Source organism: Notamacropus eugenii, chromosome X (genome assembly GCF_028372415.1).
Source record: "Notamacropus eugenii isolate mMacEug1 chromosome X, mMacEug1.pri_v2, whole genome shotgun sequence".
NCBI lineage: Eukaryota > Metazoa > Chordata > Mammalia > Diprotodontia > Macropodidae > Notamacropus > Notamacropus eugenii.
The window spans coordinates 9900642-9922292 of NC_092879.1; the positions used below are offsets into that span (position 1 = coordinate 9900642).

The following is a 21651-nucleotide window of genomic DNA, read 5'->3' on the forward strand; positions in this document are numbered from 1 at the left end:
TCCATACCCAGGCCTTCATTGTCCCCTAAACATGGCCCTTGCATGAACCACAATGCAGACTACAGCCTGAGCCCCCAACCCAGGCCTTCATTGTAGCCTACATTTGGCCCTTGCATATGACCCAACCCAGACCACTGACTTTGCCCCAAACACAGGCCACAGACTGAGTCCCAAACTCAGGCATTCATTGCAGTCTACAACTAGCTTCTGCCTCAGATCTAAATCCAGACTGCAGACTGAGAACTAAACACAGGCCACAGACTAAGGACTAAAAACCCAGGCTACAGATGGAGTTCATTACCCAGAGGGTAAAATAGTAATTGAAAGAATCGATGAATCAGCTCTTGAAAGAGATCCCCAAATGAAAACTCCAAAGAATATTATAGCCAAATTCCAGAGCTCCCAGGTCAAGGTAAATAACTACAAGAAAGAAACAATTCAACTATCAAGGGGTCACAATCGGGATAGTACAGAATTTAACAGCTTCTACATTAAAGGACTGAAGGATGTGAAATATGACAATCTGGAAGAAAAAGGAGCATGGATTATAACCAAGAAACACTTACCCAGCAAAAAGATGGGCATTCAATGAAATAGAGGACTTTCAAACATTTCTGATGTAAAGACCAGAGCTAAACAAAAAATTTGATTTTCAAACATAAGACTCAAGAAAAGCATATAAAGGTAAGCAGAACAGAGAATCATAAGTTATTCGATAAGGTTAAATTGTTACATCCCTACATGGGAAGATGATACTTGTAATACTTAAGAACTGTAGCTCTCTTAGGGCAGTTAGAAGGAGTATATATAGACAGAGGGTGCAGGTACAAGTGGACTTTGATAGAATAATATAAAAAAAAATTAAAGGGTAAGAAAGAAGATTGCACTGGGAGAAGAGAGAGAGGTAGAATGAGGTAAACTATATCACATGAAGAGGCACAAAAGGCCTATTACAACAGAGGGAAGGGGAGGGGGAGGTATTCAAGCATTGCCTGAACCTTATTCTCATCAAATTTAACTCAAAGAGGGAATAGCATACACATTCAGTTGGGTATAGAAATCTATCTCACCCTATAAAGAAGGAAGGGAGGGGAGAAAAAAAGGGAGAGAGGCTGATAGAAAAGAGAACAGATTGAGAGAAGCAGTGGTCAGAAGCAAAACACTAATGAGGAAGGACAAGTTGGAGAGAGAAAGAGAGAGAGAGAGAGACAGAGAGAGAGAGAGAGAGAGAGAGAGAGAGAGAGAGCGAGCACAAAATATAAACAAGGGGAAAATAGGATGGAGGGAAATACACAGTTAGTAATCATAGCTGTGAATGTTAATGAGATGACCTCACCCATAAAACAGTAGCAGATAGCAGAGCAGATTAAAAATCAGAATCCTACAGTATGTTGTTTGTAAGAAAAACATTTGAAGCAGAGAGACATACACAGAGTAAAGGTAAAAGGTTGGAACAGAATGTATTATCTTCCGCTGAAATTTTTTAAAAAGCAGGGGTAGCAATCAGGATCTCAGACAAAGCAAAAGCAAAAATAGATCTAATTAAAAGAGACAAGGAAGGAAACTGTATCTTGCAAGAAAGGTACCATGGACAATGAAGAAATATCAATACTGAATATATATGTACCAAATAGCATAGAAGTTAAATTAATTACAGAAAGAAATAGAAAGCAAAAGTAACTGGGGACCTCAACTTTTGCCTCTCAGAACTAGCTAAATCTAACCACAACATAAACAAGAAAGAAGCTAAGGACGTAAGTAGAATTTTAGAAAAGTTAGATGTGATAGACCTCTGGAGAAAACTGAATGGGAATAGAAAAAGATGGTACATGGCTCCTACAGAAAAATTGGTCATGTATTAGGGCATAAAACCTCACAATCAAATGCAGAAAGGTGGAAATATTAAATGTATCCTTTTCAGATCATGATGCAATAAAAGTTACATTTAATAAAGGTCCATGGAAATATAGATTAAAAATTAATTGAAACTCAGTCTAATCCTACAGGATGAGTCAAAGAACAAATCATAGAAACAATAATTTCATCAAAGAAAATGACAACGAGACAACATATCAAAATTTATGGGATGCAGCCAAAACAGCACTTAGGGGAAATTGTATATCTTTAAATGCTTACATCAGCAAAACAGAGAAAGAAGAGATCAACAAATTGGACATGCAGCTAAAAAAGTTAGGAAAAGAACAAATTAAAAAATCTCAATTAAACACCAAGTTGGAAATCTTGAAAATTGAAGGAGTGATTAATAAAATTGAAAATAAGATGACCATGAAACTAATAAAGAAAACCAGAAATTGGTTTTATGAAAAACAAGACAATAAAATAGATAAACCTTTGGTCAATTTTATTTTTAAAAAGTAGAAAACAAAACTACCAGTATCAAAAATTAAAAGGGTAAATTTACCACCAAGAAAGAAAAAAACTAAAGAAAAAAAGGAGCTATTTTGCCCAATTATATGCCAATAAATCTGACAATCTAAGTTAAATGAATGAACATTTACAGAAATATCAATTAACACCATTTTAAAAAAAGAAATTGAACAAGCCATCAATGAACTCCCTAAGAAAAAAATCCCAAGGGACAGATGGATTCACAAGTGAATTCTACCAAGCATTTAAAGAACAATTAATTCCAATACTATATAAACTACTTGGGGAAACAGGTGAAAAAAGAGTCCTACCAAATTCCTTTCACTACACATATATGGTGCTGATACATAAATTAGGAAGAGCCAAAACAGAGAAAGAAAATTACAGTTCAATTTCCAGAATGAATATTGATGCAAAAAAAATTTTAATAAAATACTAGCAAGGAGATTACAGCAATATATCACCAGGATCATACACTATGACCAGGTAGGATTTATACCAGGAATGGTTCAATACGAGGAAAATAATAGCATAATTGATCATATCAATAACAAAGCCAACAGAAATCATAATTGTCTCAATAGAGGCATACAAAACTTTTGACAAAATACAACACCCATTCCTATTTAAAAAAACAACCAAACACTAGAGAACATAAGAATGAATGGAACTTTCCTTAAAATGATAAGTAGTATCTATCTAAAACCATTATCTGTATTGTCTGTAATGGAGATAAGCTAAAAGCCTTCCCAATAAAATCAGGGATGAGGCAAGGATACCCATTATTACCACTGTTATTCAATATTGCACTAGAAATGTTAGCTACAGCAATAAGAGAAGAAAAAGAAATTGAAGGAATTAAAATAGGCAATAACGAAACAAAACTACTACTCTTTGCAGATGATATGATGGTATAATTAGAGAATTCTAGAGAATCAACTAAAAAACTAGTTGAAATAATTAATAACATTAACAAAGTTGCAGGATAGAAAAATAAACCCATAAATCACATAGCTCATAAGGGTCTGAGGCCAGATTGGAAGTCAGGTCTTCTTGATTTCAGGCCCAGAGCTCTCATCCACTGTGATGCCACCCCCTATTCCCCTCCACCCTCACCCCAGATGCCCAGGACATGTTTGCTGAGACAGACTTTAGGAAGAAGAATACTATGAAATTAGTTTAGCAAGAGAAATTGCATCCAGATTATGAAGGGCTTTGAATACCAGGATACCATGTTTGCATTTTATCCTCTGGACACTGAGAAGCCACCAAAAGTTTTGGAGCCAGGCTATATGTGGGCCTAAGAAAGATTATTTTGGCAGTTGTTGCCTCACACACCATCATGTCAATTCAACTAGCTCCAATGGGCTGGCCACTTCACAAAACAGGAGTCACTGGACTAAAGGCTGGGGACACAAAGAAAGGCAAAAAATAGGCCTTGCCCTCCAGGAGGAGCTCACAGAGTCATGGTAAACACTCCACAGGTGCTTGTGGATTTAATGATCATGTGGAAACTGCATTGAAGAGAAGAGAAAATGGAAGCAGTGGGCACTAACTAAGGGGCTGTCTCAGCAAACTAGACAAAACACTGCATGCTGCAAGAGGATGGCATGTCTGTATAAGCAGTAAGAAGAAAACACCTAGGAAAGATGGGGAGGTTGAATCAATAAAGCTTGGCATGTGGCAGGAGACCAAGGGAGAGCCAAAAATGCCAATGAGGTTGCAAATCTGGGCAACTTGCACAACAGTGGTACCTGCAATTGGAATTGGGAAGTTTGGAGGAGGGCTAGCTAGGTTCATGGTAACAGGATGAGTTTGCAGCACTCAAAGGGAATTCAGGTCAAGATACCTAGCAGGCAGGAGAGATTAGAGCTACCAACATAGATCTAGGAAGCATCCCTGTGGAGATAATTCTTGAATCTATGGAAGGTCATTGAGAGAGAAAGTGTAAAAAAGCCTGGCTCTGACTTGTGATGAAGGGATAGGATGGTTTGAAAATCATCAGCATAATTCAATCCACTGGAGTTGAGTTCACCAAGTCAAGTTGGCACAGAGGAAGAAAAGAAGAGGGCCCAAAACAGAAAGAACCCTGAGGGATACTGTTAAGGAGGTACATGCAGTTGCTTTAGGTACTTCTCAGGATTGGATTGCATAGTATAATAAGCACCCTTCACACCAAAGTAAGAGCAGTGTAACATTTATTCTACACCCAAGAACAATGTGAACAGTATTATAGAAATCTAGAAAGATGAAGATAAAGCTTAAGAGAGTGATAGAAATATTTACATACATCACCAACCCAGGGAAGTGCCAACATCTGGGTTCACCAGCTGAGGGGCCCTTTGATAACAACTCCCCAGAGTCCTGGCCAGGAATCAAAATGCCTCAAGTGAAGCATCCTTCCCATGAGTGCAACCACAAGGAAAAATATCAATTTCCCAGAATATGTACAGTTTCAAACAAAGAAAAAAATTGGCGAGGCATGATTTAGCAACTGATAGGCTCTGCACCAAAATGTGACTCAGTACCTAACTGACTCAGTGTCAAAAGGCAGCAAAGCCTACATGACTCAGCACCTGATTGGCTCTATGCCAGGGCTCTATGTGACTCCTCACAGAATGTGTTGCAGCTGTGGCCTGGGCCAGAGTTCGAAGGAGCAAGACATCCGTGATCAATAAGGCAAAATATCTGTGTTCTAAAGGACACAAGATTGATTCCCTACATTCCTAGAAGGGTGACCAACACTTCAAGGAAGAGAAATCAGCCAGGCACATTCTCACCCTTAGTCCCAGGAAATTTGGCCTGTTCCAAGGGGAAAGGAAAACATAAGTCACGTAGGTCTATCAATGTACAGGGAAGATCTTTATATATATTATTAACCCTTCAGACAGCTATGGTTAGAGGGTATGAAAGGGGAAAGGAACCATCCAGCAAAGGAGGTTGAAAAGGAGCTGTCAGAAAAATAGGAGGAGACCTAGGACAGAGTAGTGTCCCAAAAATCTAGAGAGAAGAGACTATCAAGAAGAGAATGATGATGTATTAATGGCTGCAAAAAGGTGGAAGATAATAAGAATTGAGAAAAGGTCACCGGATTTGGTGACTAAAAAATAATTAGTAATTTTGGAGGAAGCAGTTTTAATGGAATGATGAGGTCAGAAACCAGATTGAAAAGGATTAAGAAGAGAATTAAAGGAGAGAATAGTTGAGGCATCTATTGTAGATAGCTTTTCTAAGAAGTTAAACCACAAAGAGAAGAAGAGATAGAAAAGAATAGTTAACAGGGCTGGAAGGATCAAATGTAGGGTTTTTGAGGATGGGGGAGATATGGGCATATTTGTAGGCAGTAGAAAATGAGGCAATAGATAGGAAGAGATTAAAAATAACTGATAGAGAATAGGGATGACAAAGCCAGCAATCTGTTGGAGGAGATGAGATGGAATGAGATTGCTTGAACAGGTATAGAAGGGTTAGTCTTGGTAAGGATTAAGATCACTTTATCATGTAATGGAATACTATTGTGCTATAAGAAATGATGAACAGGAAGACTTCAGAGAGACCTGGAAAGACTTATATGAATTGATGCTGAGTGAAAGGAGCAGAACCAGGAGAACTTTGTACACAACAACAATCACAGTCTGCGAGGAATTTTTCTGGTAGGCTTAGTCCTTTATAGCAATGCAAGGACCTAAAAAACTCCCAATGGACTCTTGAGGCAAAACGCCTTCCCCATCCAGAGAAAGAACTATGGAATTGGATCGCAGAATGAAGTAGACCATTTTCTGCTGTGTTATATTTTGTTTTGTTTTATGGTTTCTCTCATTCATTTTAATTCTTCTATGCAACATGACTAAGGTGAAAATGTATTTAATAGGAATGTATTGTAGAACCTATATAAGATGGCACACTATCTTGGGAGGGAGGGAAGAGGGAGGAGAAAAGGTGGGGGAGGGAGGGGGAAAAATCTAAGCTATATGGAAGTGATTGTGGAAAACTGAGAACAAAGAAAATAATTTTTAAAAAGGATCACTTCATCATGTGAGGCAGAAATGAAGGAGGAAATGATAGCAGAAGACATCTGAATGATGTGAGATGGGAAAGATAAAAGAGGGATCTATCAGATAGTGGCCTAAATTTTTTCTATAAAATAAGAGGCAAGGTTCTTAGCTGACAGAGTAGGGGCAGGTGAGATTCAAGGAGGGATGAAAAGGTTTGGAAGAGCTAATGTGGAAAGTGGGAGAGTAAGATGGTAAGGGAAGTTAGAGTTGCCTAGCAGCAGTGAGGGCCCAGCTGAGGTTGTAGAACATAAATTGGTAGTAGATCCAGTTAGAATGGCTGTATGATTTGTGTAAACCTACCTTTTCTTTGTAAAGAAAAGAGAAAGTATAAGGACATAACTGAGGACAATACAGAATTATCAAAAACTGACCATGTGCTAGCACATAAAAACCATATAAACCAATGCAGGAAAACATCTTTAAAACATCTTCTGCCTGACTACAATCAATAAAGGATCATTGTGGAAAGAATTCAAGCTAAATAATTTAGTCTTAAAGAACTGGTGGGCAAAGAACAAATCAAACAAACAATAGATAATTTCATCAAATAAAATGACAAAAATGAAACAAAATATCAAAACTTTTGGAATGTAACCACAGCAGTGTGGAAGGAAAATGTATATCTCCTTAAACACTTTCATCTATAAAAAAGAGAAAGAATAGGCCAATGAATTGATCATACAACTAAAAAATTAGAAAAGCAACAAATCAAAACCCCCAACTAAACTCAAAAATATAGATTCTGAAAATTTAAAAAGGTTAATAAGATTAAAACAAAAAACTGATCAATAAAACTAGGTGCTTCTTTTAAACTAAAATAAAATATTTAATCCAGTAGCTACTCAACTACGCAAATGGGTCTGTGATTCCCTCCGACTATGGAGGTCTCAATCCATCCTTGCCATCCTTCATCATCATCTTTTTTTTTTAAAAGTCAAGTCTGATTTTGCATGAGTCCACTTGGGGTTTCCTTGACAAAAATATATGGGCTGGTTTGGCATTTGCTTCTCTGGTTCATTTTACAGATGAGGAACTGGGGCAAACAGGGTTAAGTGACTTGCCCAGGGTCTCAAAATTAGTAAGTGTCAGAGGTTAGACTGGAATTTAGGATGAGGAGTCTTCCTGCCTCCAGGCCTAGCACTCTATCCACTATGTCAACTTAGCTGCTCAACCTGTCAGACTTTCCTGTTGATAATGAGCCAGTTAGAGAGGTGGTAGAGTAGATAGAGCACTGGGTGTGGTGTCAGGAAGTCTTGAGTTCCTTTCAGCAAAATATAGTTTCCTTGTTTATCCCTTTTAAAATTTTGTATGTTTATTTTTCATTAATAATAGCTGATATTTATACAGTGCTTACTATGTGTCAGCTACTGTGCTAAGGGCTTTACAACAACCCCAGGAGGTGGATGCTGTTATTGTCCCGGTTTTACAGATGAGGAAACATAGGCAGAGATTAAATGACTTGTCTAAACTCATACAGAGAGCAAGTATCTGAAGCCAAATTTGAACAGAATTATTTCTGTTCTTACATCTTCCAAGGAGTCCTGACTGATCTTTGAATATTTGCATTTTTAATGATTGTTTTCGTAATATTAAACCATCTTTGCTCTCCCAGTATAAATCCAACTTGATCATAATGAATTTCTTAGATAAATCACTCTAGTCTGTTTGATAGGATTTTGTCAACTACATGGAACTTTTTATAAAAGAATATGCTTTTTTTTTTTTTTTTGCTGTCCCATTTAGAAGACGCCATAAGTCTTTTAACTCTAGTTTCTCTAGATATTTGTTCAGGTCCACATTTTCCCTTTTGTTTATCTTTCTGTTAGACTTTCTTTAAAAGCGATAGACGGATATTGACATCTCCTATCATTAGTGTGCTATGTCTTCTTGAAGCTCAGATCATGTTTCCTTTATGAATTTTGGTGCTATGACATTTGGAGCATATAAGTTTATTACTGATAATGGTTTATTATCTATGGTTCCTTTCAGCATAATATAGTTTATTCCTTTGTATGTTTATTTTTTTATTTGTCTGATAAGTGTGATGACAACTCCTGTTTTTTTAGATTCACTTGAAGCATAATAAAAAAAATTTTAAAAATATAAAATATTATATATAAGCATATATTTATAAATATATAAAATTTTAAAATATAAAAATATTTTTTTAATAATGAAAAATTCATCCTATCAGTTTTATTTTGTATGTCATTTTTTTAATGTTACATGTAAGACATAGATTGTAGGGTTTTGTTTTCTTATCCAATCTGTCATTCTTTTTTCATTTTATTGGCTTATTTAATCCATTCTCATTTCAAGTTATGAGTAGGGTTTTTGTTTTCTTTCATTTACCTGTAGAATTGCTCCCCCCCCAACCCCCAAGGTATGATTTTTTCCCCTCTTCTGATATCAACACAATATTATGTTCCCTTCCTTTCCTTTAATATTTTTCTAAGATGGCCCTGCTCCCACTCATTTTCTCCCAAACACCCCTGATCCCTTCTTTTCCTTTATCACATGTTTCCTTTAGAATTTTGTTTTTTAGTTTATTTTTTTTCTTGCTTTAATCTGGCCATATATTTCAGATTCTCCATTCCTTTCCTCCCTTTCAGCTAGTTTCATTAGATTTTGGGTTTTTTATTTCATTTCTGAGCCCCTTTCCAAGAATAGTTTTGTATTTTTGCATGTCTATTCCTTAGTATTTGAGAACAACAGCATGGTCTGGAGACCTCCAGGACACTCCCTTTTCTCCTTCAATGAATTCAATATCTGGCTCACAATCTTTCTCTCTTTCCCAACTTATGACCATACTAGGGGACTTCAACATACATCATAATATTCCCTCAAAAACTCCCGTGGCTCTGGTTGAACAAGTTGTGGTATATGATATGTCATGGAATACTACTGTGCTATAAGAAATGATGAACAGGAAGACTTCAGAGAGGCCTGGAAGGACTTACATGATCTGATGCTGAGTGAAAGGAACAGAACCAGGAGAACTTTGTACACAGCAACGACCACAGTGTGCGAGGGTTTTTTTCTGATAGACTTGGAACTTCATTGCAATGCAAGGACCTAAAAAACTCCCAATGGACTCGAGGCAAAACGCCTTCCACTTCCAGGGAAAAAACTATGGAATTGGATCAGATAATGAAGCAGACTGTTTTGTCTTGTGTTATTTTTTGTTTTGTTTTATGGTTTCTCTCATTCATTTTAATTCTTCTAAGAAAATGACTAAGGTGAAAATGTGTTTAATAAGAATGTATGTGTAGAACCCATTTAAGATTGCACACCGGGAGGAGGGGAGAAAAAAATCTAAGATATATGGAAGTGACTGTAGAAAACTGAAAACAATTTTTCAAAAAAATGCATGTGTAGAACCTGTATAAGATTGAACACCGTCTGGGGGAGGGAGGGAGGAAAAATCTAAGATATGTGGAAGTGATTGTAAAAAACTGAAAACAAATAAATGACTTATTTTAAAAAAAAAACCTCCTGTGGCTCCCTATCATTTTGAGAATCGGAGAATCTTGAGTTTGGCATTCAAAGTCTTTGCTAAATTGCCCTCTCCCTCCTAGTGTTACCCCTTACAATTAACGGTCCCCACACTCATCCCCCTGTATCGTAGGTTTCCTTTACATAAGACCTTGGGCTTTCACTCCGGCTTCCCGGCATGCTCTCCTTCCCCATTTTTGTCTTTCGGTTTCTTTCCAGTGCCAGTTCAGATCCCACCTTCTAGGGGGCAGGTAGAGTGAAAGGCCCTAGGACGAGAAGCGTTGGGGCTCAGGGTTAGAGCACCCCACTCCTCCTCCGGCCCCTCCCCGCCCCGGGGAGCCGGAAAGAGCAGTCAGGGGCCAGTAGAGCTAGGCCTTCGTTTACGACACTGGCGTGCGACGGTGAGGAGCTCCGCGCTGCTTTGCGTCAGGCCGAGCCGCTTTGCGCCAGGCCGAGCCGCTTTACGGCAGCCCGCTTTGCTTTTCGGCGAGCCAAGTGAAGGCGGGCTGAGACGCGAGCCGTGAGGCAGCTCGCCCTCTGTCCTTGCTCGCGAGGCCCGAGGGCTCTCACCGGCCACACGGGCCTTCGTGCCCGCTAACCCTGTTTGTGGTGCGACCTTGGGCGCTGCTGCCTTCCGCAACAGCCGTCGGGGCTTCAGTCTTCCCGTTTTGTGCGTGGCAGCGCGCGAGAGGGGGGATTAAGGGCTGGGGGAAGGGGCGAGAACAAGCCCAAGTGAATCAAAAAGAAAAAGGGGGGAGCCGGGACCGGACGGACCCTCTTCTCTGCCTTCCTAAGTTGCCAGGGCTGTCGTGACGTCGGTGACGATAATGGCGTCGCAGTAGTCCCTGCCCACCGGCTAGGTAAGGTGCCCAGCCTGGTGTGGAGCAACCCCCTCAAAGACTGATCCCCAGGAGTTGGCCCTCTCCTGGGGGTAGGTGGGGGAGGAGGGAGGAAGACCTCCAGTGATAGAGGGAAAATTTTTACCTTTAGTGAATTAGTAACTGCTTAGCCAGACTATTGAAAAAGGCCTCCCTCAAAGCGAGGAAGACCTGGGTTCAAGTTTTTGGCCAAGTCACTTGACCTCGCTGCCTGGGGCGGTTCTCTTAAGGCGTAGAGTTCTAGTCAGGAGTTTCATCTATACTGACAAAAATCCAGATCAGAAAGCAGAGGCAAATCCCCGTGGCTTACCCGTAAGCACGTTTCACTAATTATTCTTGTTAAGGAGGTGCCAGCACTTCAAGAAGCATAACCCCTGTCCATGCTCTCCAAATTCCGATGTTCTAACCTAGTTAGATTGTTTTCCGTTAGGGACACTCCATGATGGTGTCCAAGCATTCCTTTCCCATTCTGATGACAGAACCTTGATTGAGCAGCTGAAACTAAGTCTACGTTGGACATGGGAAAATGCCCCTGAATGTGAAATGGCCTTTTCCCTCCGTGCCTCCTCTGTCTTGGACTCTGGCCAGCAGTGTGATCATGGGTCTTGTGGGTACCTACAGCTGCTTCTGGACCAGTGAGTGTGCTTGGATGGGCTGGGGCCAGGGGAACTGTCCTAGGGGATAGAGTAAGGAATTGATGAGCCTTTGTTCATCCCAAGTGGCTGCATCCATGAGCAGTAGTTGACACAGTCCATCCTGGATTAGTCCTGACTTGAGCATGATTTGCTCTGAGAACTGGATCTTCAAGGGAGACCAGAGAAAGCAGCAGCATCTTGCCTAGGGGTTTGAGCCAATTAATTGGGGAGGGAAATCTCTACTTCCTAGAGACATGCAATTTCAAGGAGGAACTAGTGGACTGAATGAAGAGAGAAAACATTGGGGATTGGCTGTGTGCGTGTGTGTGTATGCACGTTTATACAAACATATACATATACACACATACGTAGAGAAAGGTAGCAGTAGCTTCAATATGGTACCAGCTGGCTGGCCCTCTGGGGGCCTTTGTCCTCTCTCCAAATAGAGTACATGAACCGCCTTAATGTGTACAACAAGGAGGTGCTGTATGAACTGATCGAGAATCGAGATCCTGGCACACCGCTAATCACTGTCTCTAATCACCAGTCCTGCATGGATGACCCACACCTCTGGGGTACCTATTTTGGAAAACTCAGGCTTCAATGGTAGGGGAAGGGGGATGGCTCTCTGGTACATACAGCCAAGGACACTGGCATTGGCATTTGGGAGTTAGGCAGGAGCCTTTGAGGGAACAAAAGAGCTTTAGGCCTTGTCCCCCGCCTGTGGCTGTACTGGTCACATGGTCTGCCTTGGATTGCTTTGTACAGTTCTTATGTGCATGCTTTTTTATTCTCCACCAGAATCCAAGCTCACCAAAAGCAGGGCCTTGCTCTCATCCCAGCATAACTGAGCACTGGGTCTTCCACAGAGTAGATGCTGCTCAGGGCACGTTTCTTGATTGAAATGAAGGTTGTTTGCAGTGAGGAGGGGATGTGTCTGGCTTTGGAAATATTGGGGGTAAAGAGTGCCCATCAGACATCCTCTCCACCTGGTACTAATGTGTGCCTTGGGTGAGTTCGTTCTCCTTGGGTATTTTGGGGTAGAGACAACTTATTCAGGGTAGTTTCTGGGCAGTTCTCATCTAAACTTTACCACCAGCTCAGAGTGTGCTTGACCTTCCTCATTTCTCACACAGGGATATTAAGGTCTCCTCAGTCTCCTTCCCAAGATTATTAAGAGTACAACAGCCATGAGAGCTCTTGGGCCCATATAAATGAAAGGAATGATTATTCTATCAGAATGGCTTCAGTGAATCAGTGTTGACATCTGTACAGAATCAGAAATTATCTGGGCATATGACTGGGATGGAAAAATGCTTGCCATCTCTTAGGTTAATGCCAGAGCATTCCAAGAAACTTAGTTTATCCAGATTCCCCACTAGGAGGCTCAGAGAACCCCAAGGACTTTCCCATCTCAATTGATGATGACTCCACAACCTTGCAAGACCCTCTGAGTTTGTTCCTGGTTTCATCAGAGAAAGAGGCCATTCAATCTGATTTTCAGCTTTCTCTTGGTTACATTTTGATTCTATGGCAATGAGTCATCTTTGTTTGATAATGCCCTCTATAACCAGAATATTGGATGAACCAGAGAGTATTCTGGTCCCTTCCCCTAATATCTGGCTAAACAAGCAGATATTACGTTATCATGATCATAAAGCTTGTCTCCTTTGTGGGTACCTAATCAATTTCATTTGAATTGCTTTGGTCACCATCGTCAGTGAGACCCTGTGTTGGTTGCTGGACACAAGAAGGTTACCTAGCCCTACCTTATCTTGTTACCAGATGCTAACAAGGGATAGAGACAGTAGGAGCCCCAGTCCTTGAAAAGAATCAGAAAATTGGATGTCACAGAGTCTGGGGCAGGAGGGAGGGCCCTTGTGGGCCATCTAGGCCAACTGGCAGCTGAACAGGAATTTTCTCAATATTGTCCCCAGGCCAGGCCTCCACTGAGGGGCACCTTGTTCTACTTGGGGAACAACCACCCCTTGGGAAGTTTGCACCAGGGACCCAAGCATGGGTCCAGATTTAGATATCAATCACCAATTCTGAGAGGTGCAAGGAACTTCTGACGCCACCAAGTCTAATCCATATCTTGACTAAGAGTCTCTCCAAAGAAATCTCATGTGGACATCAGGCTCTCTTTGAAGGCCTCCAATGAGAAAGAACTCACTTTGTTCCTAATCAGCCCGTTTCCCTGGTGGACAACTCTGACAGCTCTTCTTTCCACCACACCTAAATCCCCCCTGCAATTTAAACTCATTGTTCCTGGTTCTGCTCCCTGGGAACAAAGCTCCCAAGTCTAATCCCTTGTCTGTAGGACAGTACTTAACATACTTGAAGACAGGCCATCATGTTCCCCCCAGGTCTTCTTTCTCCAGGCGAAACATCCCCAGTGTCTTCAAATACCTCTCATGTAGTGTGATCCCTGGTCGCCCTCCTTAAAATGTGTCTCCCCCAACTGACAACCCAGAACTGAGCACAGAAGTCATCTGATCAGATTTCATTGCTTCGCACCCAGATGTTTTCCACCCGGTTTCTCCTTTCTACTTTGTGAGTTTCTTTTCATGAATATATCATATTGGCATAGAATGCCAATGCATCTCTCCCTCCCACTTTTTCTTATCTAGTTTTATATAAAACATGATGAGTCACATCCTGCAAAGTCTCAGACATCTCTCTGAGGTTGAATTTATCCCCTTGTGTTAAGATCTCATTTTGTTTAAGACTCACTGTGTTTGAGTGTCTGAAGCTGAATTTTGTGAACATCTTTCTTGAATCTTGTCTCTGAATTACTAAGTCTTCCCACCATTATTCTTCCTATATCATATCCGTGTAGTATTCCGAGAGTATTATATTCTCTGTCGTATCTGACTTAGCAGAAGTATATTCAAAGTTGTCTCTTCTGTACCCATTTTTACTTTAAAGTCCTCTCAATTGTCTCTGCAAATCTCCAGGCAAATGCATTATAGTGGCCTTCATCAGATCCACATTCTCACCAGTCAAGAGCCCATCATTTGGGCATGTTGGTCCAGAAATTCCAAACTCTTTCAGTGATACCATCTTCTCAGCCAGAGAGAGATTGTTATTGATTGAGGTGATCAGAAAAGACTTCTTGAAGGAGGTGGAACATTAGGCTCAGTGGACAAGTAGGACTTACATAAATGTAGGAAGACAGACTCCTGGTCCAGGATATAGGTGAGCAGAGGCAGTAGCAGGAGTGGGCCTGGTCCATTTGTAAGGCCAGCGAGCTGGGGCTGAGGGTGTCTATAGGGTAGGACTAGGGGATGAAGTTATAAGAGTAAGTGAGAGATTGTGGAGAACCTTAAATATCTGGCTGAGTCTTGACTTTTTATCTGACAGGCCATGAGGAGTTCTCGAGGGTTTTTGAGCAGTGGAGGGTTGTGATCAGAGTCCTATTTGTATAAAGTAGATCAGAGAGGCAGTAGCTAGCATTAAGAAGATGGGGATGTTACTAGACTAGATGGAGTGAGAAGGGGGGACCCTAATGCAAGAGCTGTCCTGAAGGTGTAGAATGTGGAGACTAGAAATCAAGTCAGAGATGACTAGGCAGTTTCCAGGTTAGGTGATAGGGAGAACAAGGGTACCTTTGCAAGAAATAAAAAGGTTAGGAGAAAATAAAGCAGGTCTGGAGGGAAGATGAGTTAGGTTTGGGATATGACAAGTTGGAAAAGTAGACTGACCATCTCTTGCCCAGTATAGCTTTGAGCTGGTGAATCTTGGGGGGCTAGGGCTGCTGGGAGACCTTGGTGTGCCCTCAGGGATACTAAGCATGGGCACAGTGGTGGGAGTGAAGGAGGCCTGAGTGCCTTCCCTAGCTAACTTCTGTCTTCCCCCAGGGATTCTGAAACTCCGTCACATCTGGAACCTGAGGCTGATGAGGTGGTAAGTAGAAGGAATGGGCCTCTAAACTGGGGATGAGCCTTAGTTTCCATCTCCCATCTCAGACAGATTTTGAAGGTGTCTGTTTTTCTTAAGGTTGTAGCAGGTGGAGGTATGACATCTCTCCCAGAATTTCCTTGCTTCCAGCAGCATTATGGGAGTTGGGGGGTGTGGGGAGGTAGTTGGAGTCTTCAGGCTTGTGCAAAAAGCATCGTCCACTCTGCTGCCCTACAGGACCCCAGCGGCTGCAGATATCTGTTTCACCAAGGAGCTGCATTCTCATTTCTTCAGTTTGGGAAAATGTGTCCCTGTATGCCGAGGTGAGCCCCAACCCTGCAGCCTGGGAGCCACCTTGAAATCCCGCCCCCACCCCTCAAACTAGGGTCCAAGATAGAGAAGATACTTCTGTAACTGGAGCCACTTTCCCTGAGCCTCCCTTCGGGTTAAAGGAGAAGAAAGAAGTGTTGGTCAGTACTCATGTCCCCCCCTACCCCCCCAAACAACCCCCTAACCCTAAGCAGGTAGCAGGTACTCACTAAGAGAAGTCCCACCTCTTCCAGACTATATTGCCAAGGGTTGGCCAGTTTCTTCTCCCTGTGACATCCCTTCTCCTTCCCTTACCCCAACTATAACCTGATGGTAAGGAGATGGAGACAGAGATGACTTTTCTCTGCTAGGGGATGGTGTCTACCAGAAAGGGATGGACTTTATCTTGGAGAAACTCAACAATGGGGACTGGGTCCACATCTTTCCTGAAGGTTGGTGGCGGCGGGAGGAGGGAGGCAGGGGGGAAGGTAAGGTGGGACAGGAAGCTAAGTTATGGAGCAGCCAGCAGGAGGAGGGGTCAGCAGGGTCAGTTCCCCATGGGCTAGGGGGAAAGAACTAAAGTCCCTGTCCCATCCCACCCCGCTCCCCCTAGTGCTTCTGGCAGTCCTCCTTGAGCTGCTCGCTTTCTTCTCTCTTCAGGAAAAGTGAACATGAGCCAGGAATTTCTTCGTTTCAAGTGGGGTAAGTTGGGGGGTAAGCCAGACTGCTGGGGAGGATGACCCCTGCCAGCCTCAGGGGAGCAAACCACGGCCACTTCCCCTGACCCCACATTTCTCCCTTCTAACTTCCCGAGGCCTCTCCAGTTCAGTGGGTGTTAGGAACAGCTCAGAGGTAACCTCCTTCTGTTGCGCTTAGCAGGGGTATGGCCTATACCCCACCCACCCCATTCTTTCCTGGCAGGAATAGGGCGCCTGATTGCCGAGTGTCACCTCAACCCCATCATCCTTCCTCTCTGGCACATTGGTGAGCTTTCTGGGGAGGGAACCTGCTGATGAGTTTTCTGGCATTGTGGTGTTCAGAAGGCAGTAGGAGACAGGGAGAATAGGGCTATTCCTTGGTGTACTGTCATCAAAGACCTGGGAGGGAATGGGAGTGGGGGTGTCTAGGATCCCTCCCTTCCCTCCTGTTTGACCATCTGCCTTGTTTTCCATTGGTCTCCCCGCCTGGTGTGTAGGAATGAGTGATGTGCTTCCAAACGCTCCACCCTATTTTCCCAGATTTGGAAAGGTGAGTGGGAGCCAGCCAATCTCTGGTTCTCTTTCTCCCTCTACCTCCCTCAGGCTTGGCCACCATGGGACACTTCCATTTCTGACTCCTTTGTATGAAGGGAAAGGGGATAGGAAGGTGTCTTGGGAAGCTCCTTATGGGACTATTTTCTGCTCTGTCAAATGAGGTTAGACTGGATTTCGTATGAACATGATTGTTCCACCCCCATCCTCACTTTGGTCTGGACTTTTAGGGAATTCTTGGTGTGGAAACTCCCTCCACCAGTACAGCAACTTCTGTATGATTTAAAAGTGTTGAAGGCACTGAGGTGGGATGACTTGCCCAGGTTCACACACCTACTATGTTGCTGAGCTTTTCCTTACTCTAAGGCTACTCTGTCCATCAAGCTCCTGTTCAGGTGATGTTTCTTCCATGTAGAGATCCTCTGAGGGCAGAGAACTGGGAAGGGAACCCTCAGCAGAGGGGGTGGAGGGAGTCAGGAGCAAAACTCCCACTGGTCAGGATTCTTCACCTCTTTTACGTAATGGACCCTTGTGGCCAACTAGGGAACGCCATAGTGCATAGAATTCTAGGCCTGGACTTAAGAAGACTTAAGTTCCAATCCAACTTGACAAGCTGTGTGACCCTGGGCAAGCCACTTCACTGCTGTCTGCCTCAGTTTCCTCATCTGTAAAATGGAGATAATAATAGCACCTACTTTCTGGTGTCATTGTGAGGATTAAATGAGATAATAATTATAAAGCACTTAGCACAGTACCTGGCATGTCATAAGCACTATATAAATGTTAGCTCTAATAATTATTATTATTATTATGTAGTGGAGCTTATAGACTCCTCAGAATCAACGTCTTTAACTACACAAAATAAAATGCATAAAATTAGAAAGAAAATCAAAGGTTAGTGAAAAGAAAGATGTCCTTTTTTTCCCCACCCAAGTTCATGTACCCTTTGAGATCTGACTGTCCGGTGGAGCCCACGGGTTGTAGAGCAGGATTTCACCCAACATCTGACTCCTAAGTCCAGTGCTCTATTCACAACACCGTGCTGTGTCTTCAGCTGGAGTTCTAGCACTAGGGACAGGATGGGTTACAGATAGAGGAATTAGGCTCCAGCATGAGTGACTTAGGATGTCCATATCTAAGGATATCCTGCAGCATTGGGCCACATGGACCCTTAAGGCTATTGTTGGACACTGATGGTTGGGAGACAAAGATTAGAGATGCTAGGATATTTGTAACATAGACTGTTGGAAGTAGAAAGAGGCCTAGTCATCTTACAGATGAATAAACTGAGGCCGAGCTTGGGGAAAGGGGCCTGCCCAAAGTCACACACCATTAGTGGCAAACTAAAACTCGAACCCAGAGCTTCTGATTCTCAGGGTCATACTAGCCTTTCCTCAGCCTTTACCTCTAGGCCTTTGGAGTTTCCCTGCCTGCCTCACTATCTTTGGGTGGGGAGGTGAGTCCCTCTGGGGCAGGATTTGAGGTGGTTCTTTGGCTGTGTTCACACTCCTGTGACATCCTCTTCCTCTCCCTCCCAGAAAATCACCGTCCTCATTGGGAAGCCATTCAGCACCCTGCCTGTTCTTGAACGTCTCCGAGCTGAGAATAAGTCCCCAGTGAGTTAGCTGGAGAGTGAAATTGGGTTTGAGAGGGTTGGCCATCCTGCAGGGGACCCCTGGGCTATTCCTTGAGAAGGACAAGGTTCTGGAGTGAGAGAAGCAAAGAAATACTTTTAGTCTTGGGTTGGGATCTGGCTGTGAGCTCCAGGGGAAAGGAGGTATCTGGGTCTCCATGCCCCCTTTCCCAGCCATAATCAAGACATTCAGAGACCCTGACCATCAGTGGAATGATACCCCAGAGCCATGCACCCATGAGGGTGTATCTACCCAACCAAATGAGATCCTCTTTGTGAAAAATTTTGCTTGTTGCCCTGTCCCTTCGCTTCTCACTTTTCCTCCTCTACAGCTTCCATTTTCTGCCAGAGCGCCTCACCTCCACATTTCTGTCTCTTCCCTCAGGTGGAGATGCGCAAAACCCTGACAGACTTTATCCAGGATGAGTTTCAGAGCCTGAAGGCACAGGCAGAATTACTCCACAGCCCCTTCCAACCTCTGAGGTAGCCTGGGGGGCTCCCATGGTGCTGAGCTGATTACTGGGGATGCTCCTGTGCTGCCAAAGGCTCTCCCACACCACTCCATCCTACCAGGATGGCCTGATCCTTGTCTTCCTCCCATGCTCTTCCGTGGAAACTTCCATGCTCCTGCCTCAAAACTGAGAGCACCCCCTCCCTCCCCCCAGTCCCACTCTCCTGATGGCAGCTCAGGGCATCTAGCACCTTGGTTAAAGGGATAAACTATGCATGGGGAGCCAGGAATGAGCTGCTTCCCTTCCAGACACCAGTGTCTCACCCTGGCTAAGTGCATGGAGAAATGTATGTTGGGGGTAGGAGAGGACAGTCAACCAGGAGGTGTCAGTAAGGGCTTTGGTTTTATGCTTTTTAGACCATAGGTTTCACCTTAGATCATTCTTTTCTGGGCTCCCTCCTTCTGTTTTTCTAGATAGAGCAGCAGTCCCTCTTACCATGTGCCAAAACATTCTGTGGTTGCTGGTACAAATCAATGAAAAGTGGTGGGCTGGAAAGGGTGGGATGGTTATGAGGCTCACTGGGAGGGTGGGGAGGGGTGTGCAGGGAGCAGTGTCCCAGTCAGGGTGACTCTGGGCTCAGAAATGTCTGCTTTGCTTTTGCTCTATTGGGCAACATTTAGCTGACCATGGGAGTGCATTATAGTTGCCTCCCTACTCCTTTGAGAAGCCTGCTCAAAGTTCCTATTTTAACTGGAACATTCACATATGCTTATGGGACAGTTAAAGCCTAGGAACCTTCTTTGGAGTTCCTATAGCCTGGATGAGATGAGGCTAGGAAAATTGTTACCTTTTCATTTTTTAATCTGAGAGTCTCTTTTGCATTCTACTCTCCTAGCAAATAGTGGAGACTGGGGAGTGCTGGAATAAGTAGCCAGGAGGTCACAGGACCTAAGAAAGACTTAGATGTCAGATTTGTGAGGATCCTTGACAGTCATCATGATGGTCTACTGGAGTTGTAATCTATCTGGGTTGGTGGGAATACAAGAAATCATGGAAGGTTCTAGATGCTCCCAGAAAACTTTCACTCTTTACCCTGTGACCATGGTTTAGTTGAGGCAAGGCACGATAAGGGCAGGGAGACAGTCTCTGGGCCTCAGTCCTCCTGGCTTCTAAGGAGAGTGGGAACCAGACCTGCACATAATGGGGGAAGGGAGCACAGTGATGTTCCTTTTCATCCTGAGGAGCTCTTGGCTAGTTCAGAAGAGGGAACATTACTTGTCTCCCTGCCCAGCACAAGGCTGTGGGGGCCTTTCTCTCCTCGCTGTCTTTTCTTTGACACCTGTATGGTTTTTAATAGATTTTTAATAATAAAGTTTGTGTCTGTGCCATGGTTGCACCTATTTCTGCCCCTCTGGTCTCTTTATGTTCTGGGAATGTGGTGGAAGAGACAAGCAGTTAGGGGGCTGTGGGGTGGAGGTGGGGGGAGTGGGCTTGGAGTCTTGAATCCCATTCCTTTATTTTATATAGGGGAAAGCTGAGGCCCAGAGAACAGAAGAGAGTTTGCTGCCTGAGGTCACAGCAAGTGTTTTGTAACTAAAATTCTATCAAAAGTAAGCAATTTCAGCGGTTCCTTATTTAATTCCACGTTCACCTACCCCACCTGTTTAAAGGGAAGACTATTTAACTGGAGGTTATATTCCAGTACTGGAGACAAAAGGGTTATCAAAGTTCTCCAACCACCCTTTGGAGGAAGGCAGTTTAGCCAAGATCATGGGAGCAGGCTAAAACAAAGTTCCCAATCAAATGGGTCTTACAGGTATCTTAGGAGACAGGTACTCAGCCCCTCTGGCTATGGGCATCATGCCTCTTTGCTGGGGTAGCACATTCTCCCTGGGCACTCAAGTTCACTAAGCTTATACTGCATACTTACTACCTGTATGGTGCTTCCCACAGGTATGCAGGCATAGTTGCAATGAGGTAGCAAAAGCAACCGGTTTAGGGGATAGGAAAAGGGATGAAAGACCAAGACCTAGAGAGAAGCTCAGACCCCAACTAACCCCCTTGTTCTTAAGTTGAACAGAGGTTTGACTTAGCCTAAGCACCCCAGGTAGTAGCAGAGGCACCACACAGCCAGCCCACATGGAGCAAGGCAGTAGGGACATGAGGACCATGGGTGGGATCAATGCAGGTAAGTTCAGGTTAATTTGAAGAGGGAAAGAGTATTAAGTTGGGGATCAGGGGGAGTGGCCCCTCAACTGAACCTTGAAGAAACACAGGTATTCTGTGAAATGAGAAAGGAACTTTATCATCACTTGGGCACAGAGGGCATGGGAGGAGCACCGGCAAGGAAGAAAAATGATAGTTGTTTTAAAAAAAAAAAAACAAGCTGTGCAGCAAAGAAACAGCATAGTCTGGTAGATAGAGCTGTCCTGGAGCAGCAAGTTCTGCTTCTAACAACCACTGGCTGTGTAACCCTGGGCCAGGCCCCTGACCTCTGCCCACAGCCAACTCTCTCGACTGGGAAGTATAGAAAAGGTGCCAAGTTGCTCTGGTAAGTTGATTGATGGAATGAATGAACTGATGCTGTGAAAGAAATTTCTAAGCTATACTGGGGAAAAGCAAAGAATTGAAGAAAGGAGAGGATGGGTTTGGGCTA

At 43.2% G+C, this 21651-nt stretch overlaps 1 protein-coding gene across 5 annotated transcripts; it reads left to right on the plus strand.

Annotated features, from left to right (window-relative positions):
- The first annotated feature begins 10408 nt into the window (after positions 1 to 10408).
- TAFAZZIN (tafazzin, phospholipid-lysophospholipid transacylase) lies at positions 10409 to 20609 on the plus strand. Of its 5 annotated transcripts, none has more exons than XM_072626851.1 (12): positions 10412 to 10798; positions 11296 to 11451; positions 11898 to 12026; positions 15312 to 15357; positions 15589 to 15674; positions 16032 to 16112; positions 16321 to 16362; positions 16582 to 16644; positions 16856 to 16908; positions 18449 to 18526; positions 18929 to 19026; positions 20523 to 20609. In XM_072626851.1, exons 2-12 carry the CDS (start codon positions 11343 to 11345, stop codon positions 20590 to 20592), a joined length of 855 nt encoding a protein of 284 aa, XP_072482952.1. In that variant the 5' UTR covers positions 10412 to 10798; positions 11296 to 11342; the 3' UTR covers positions 20593 to 20609. The 5 variants fall into 5 exon arrangements, with proteins under 5 accessions (XP_072482953.1, XP_072482952.1, XP_072482954.1 ...); XM_072626854.1 differs by having other exon boundaries at positions 10417 to 10798; positions 11898 to 12057; XM_072626852.1 differs by lacking the exon at positions 20523 to 20609 and having other exon boundaries at positions 10409 to 10798; positions 18929 to 20395.
- The last annotated feature ends 1042 nt before the right edge of the window (positions 20610 to 21651 follow it).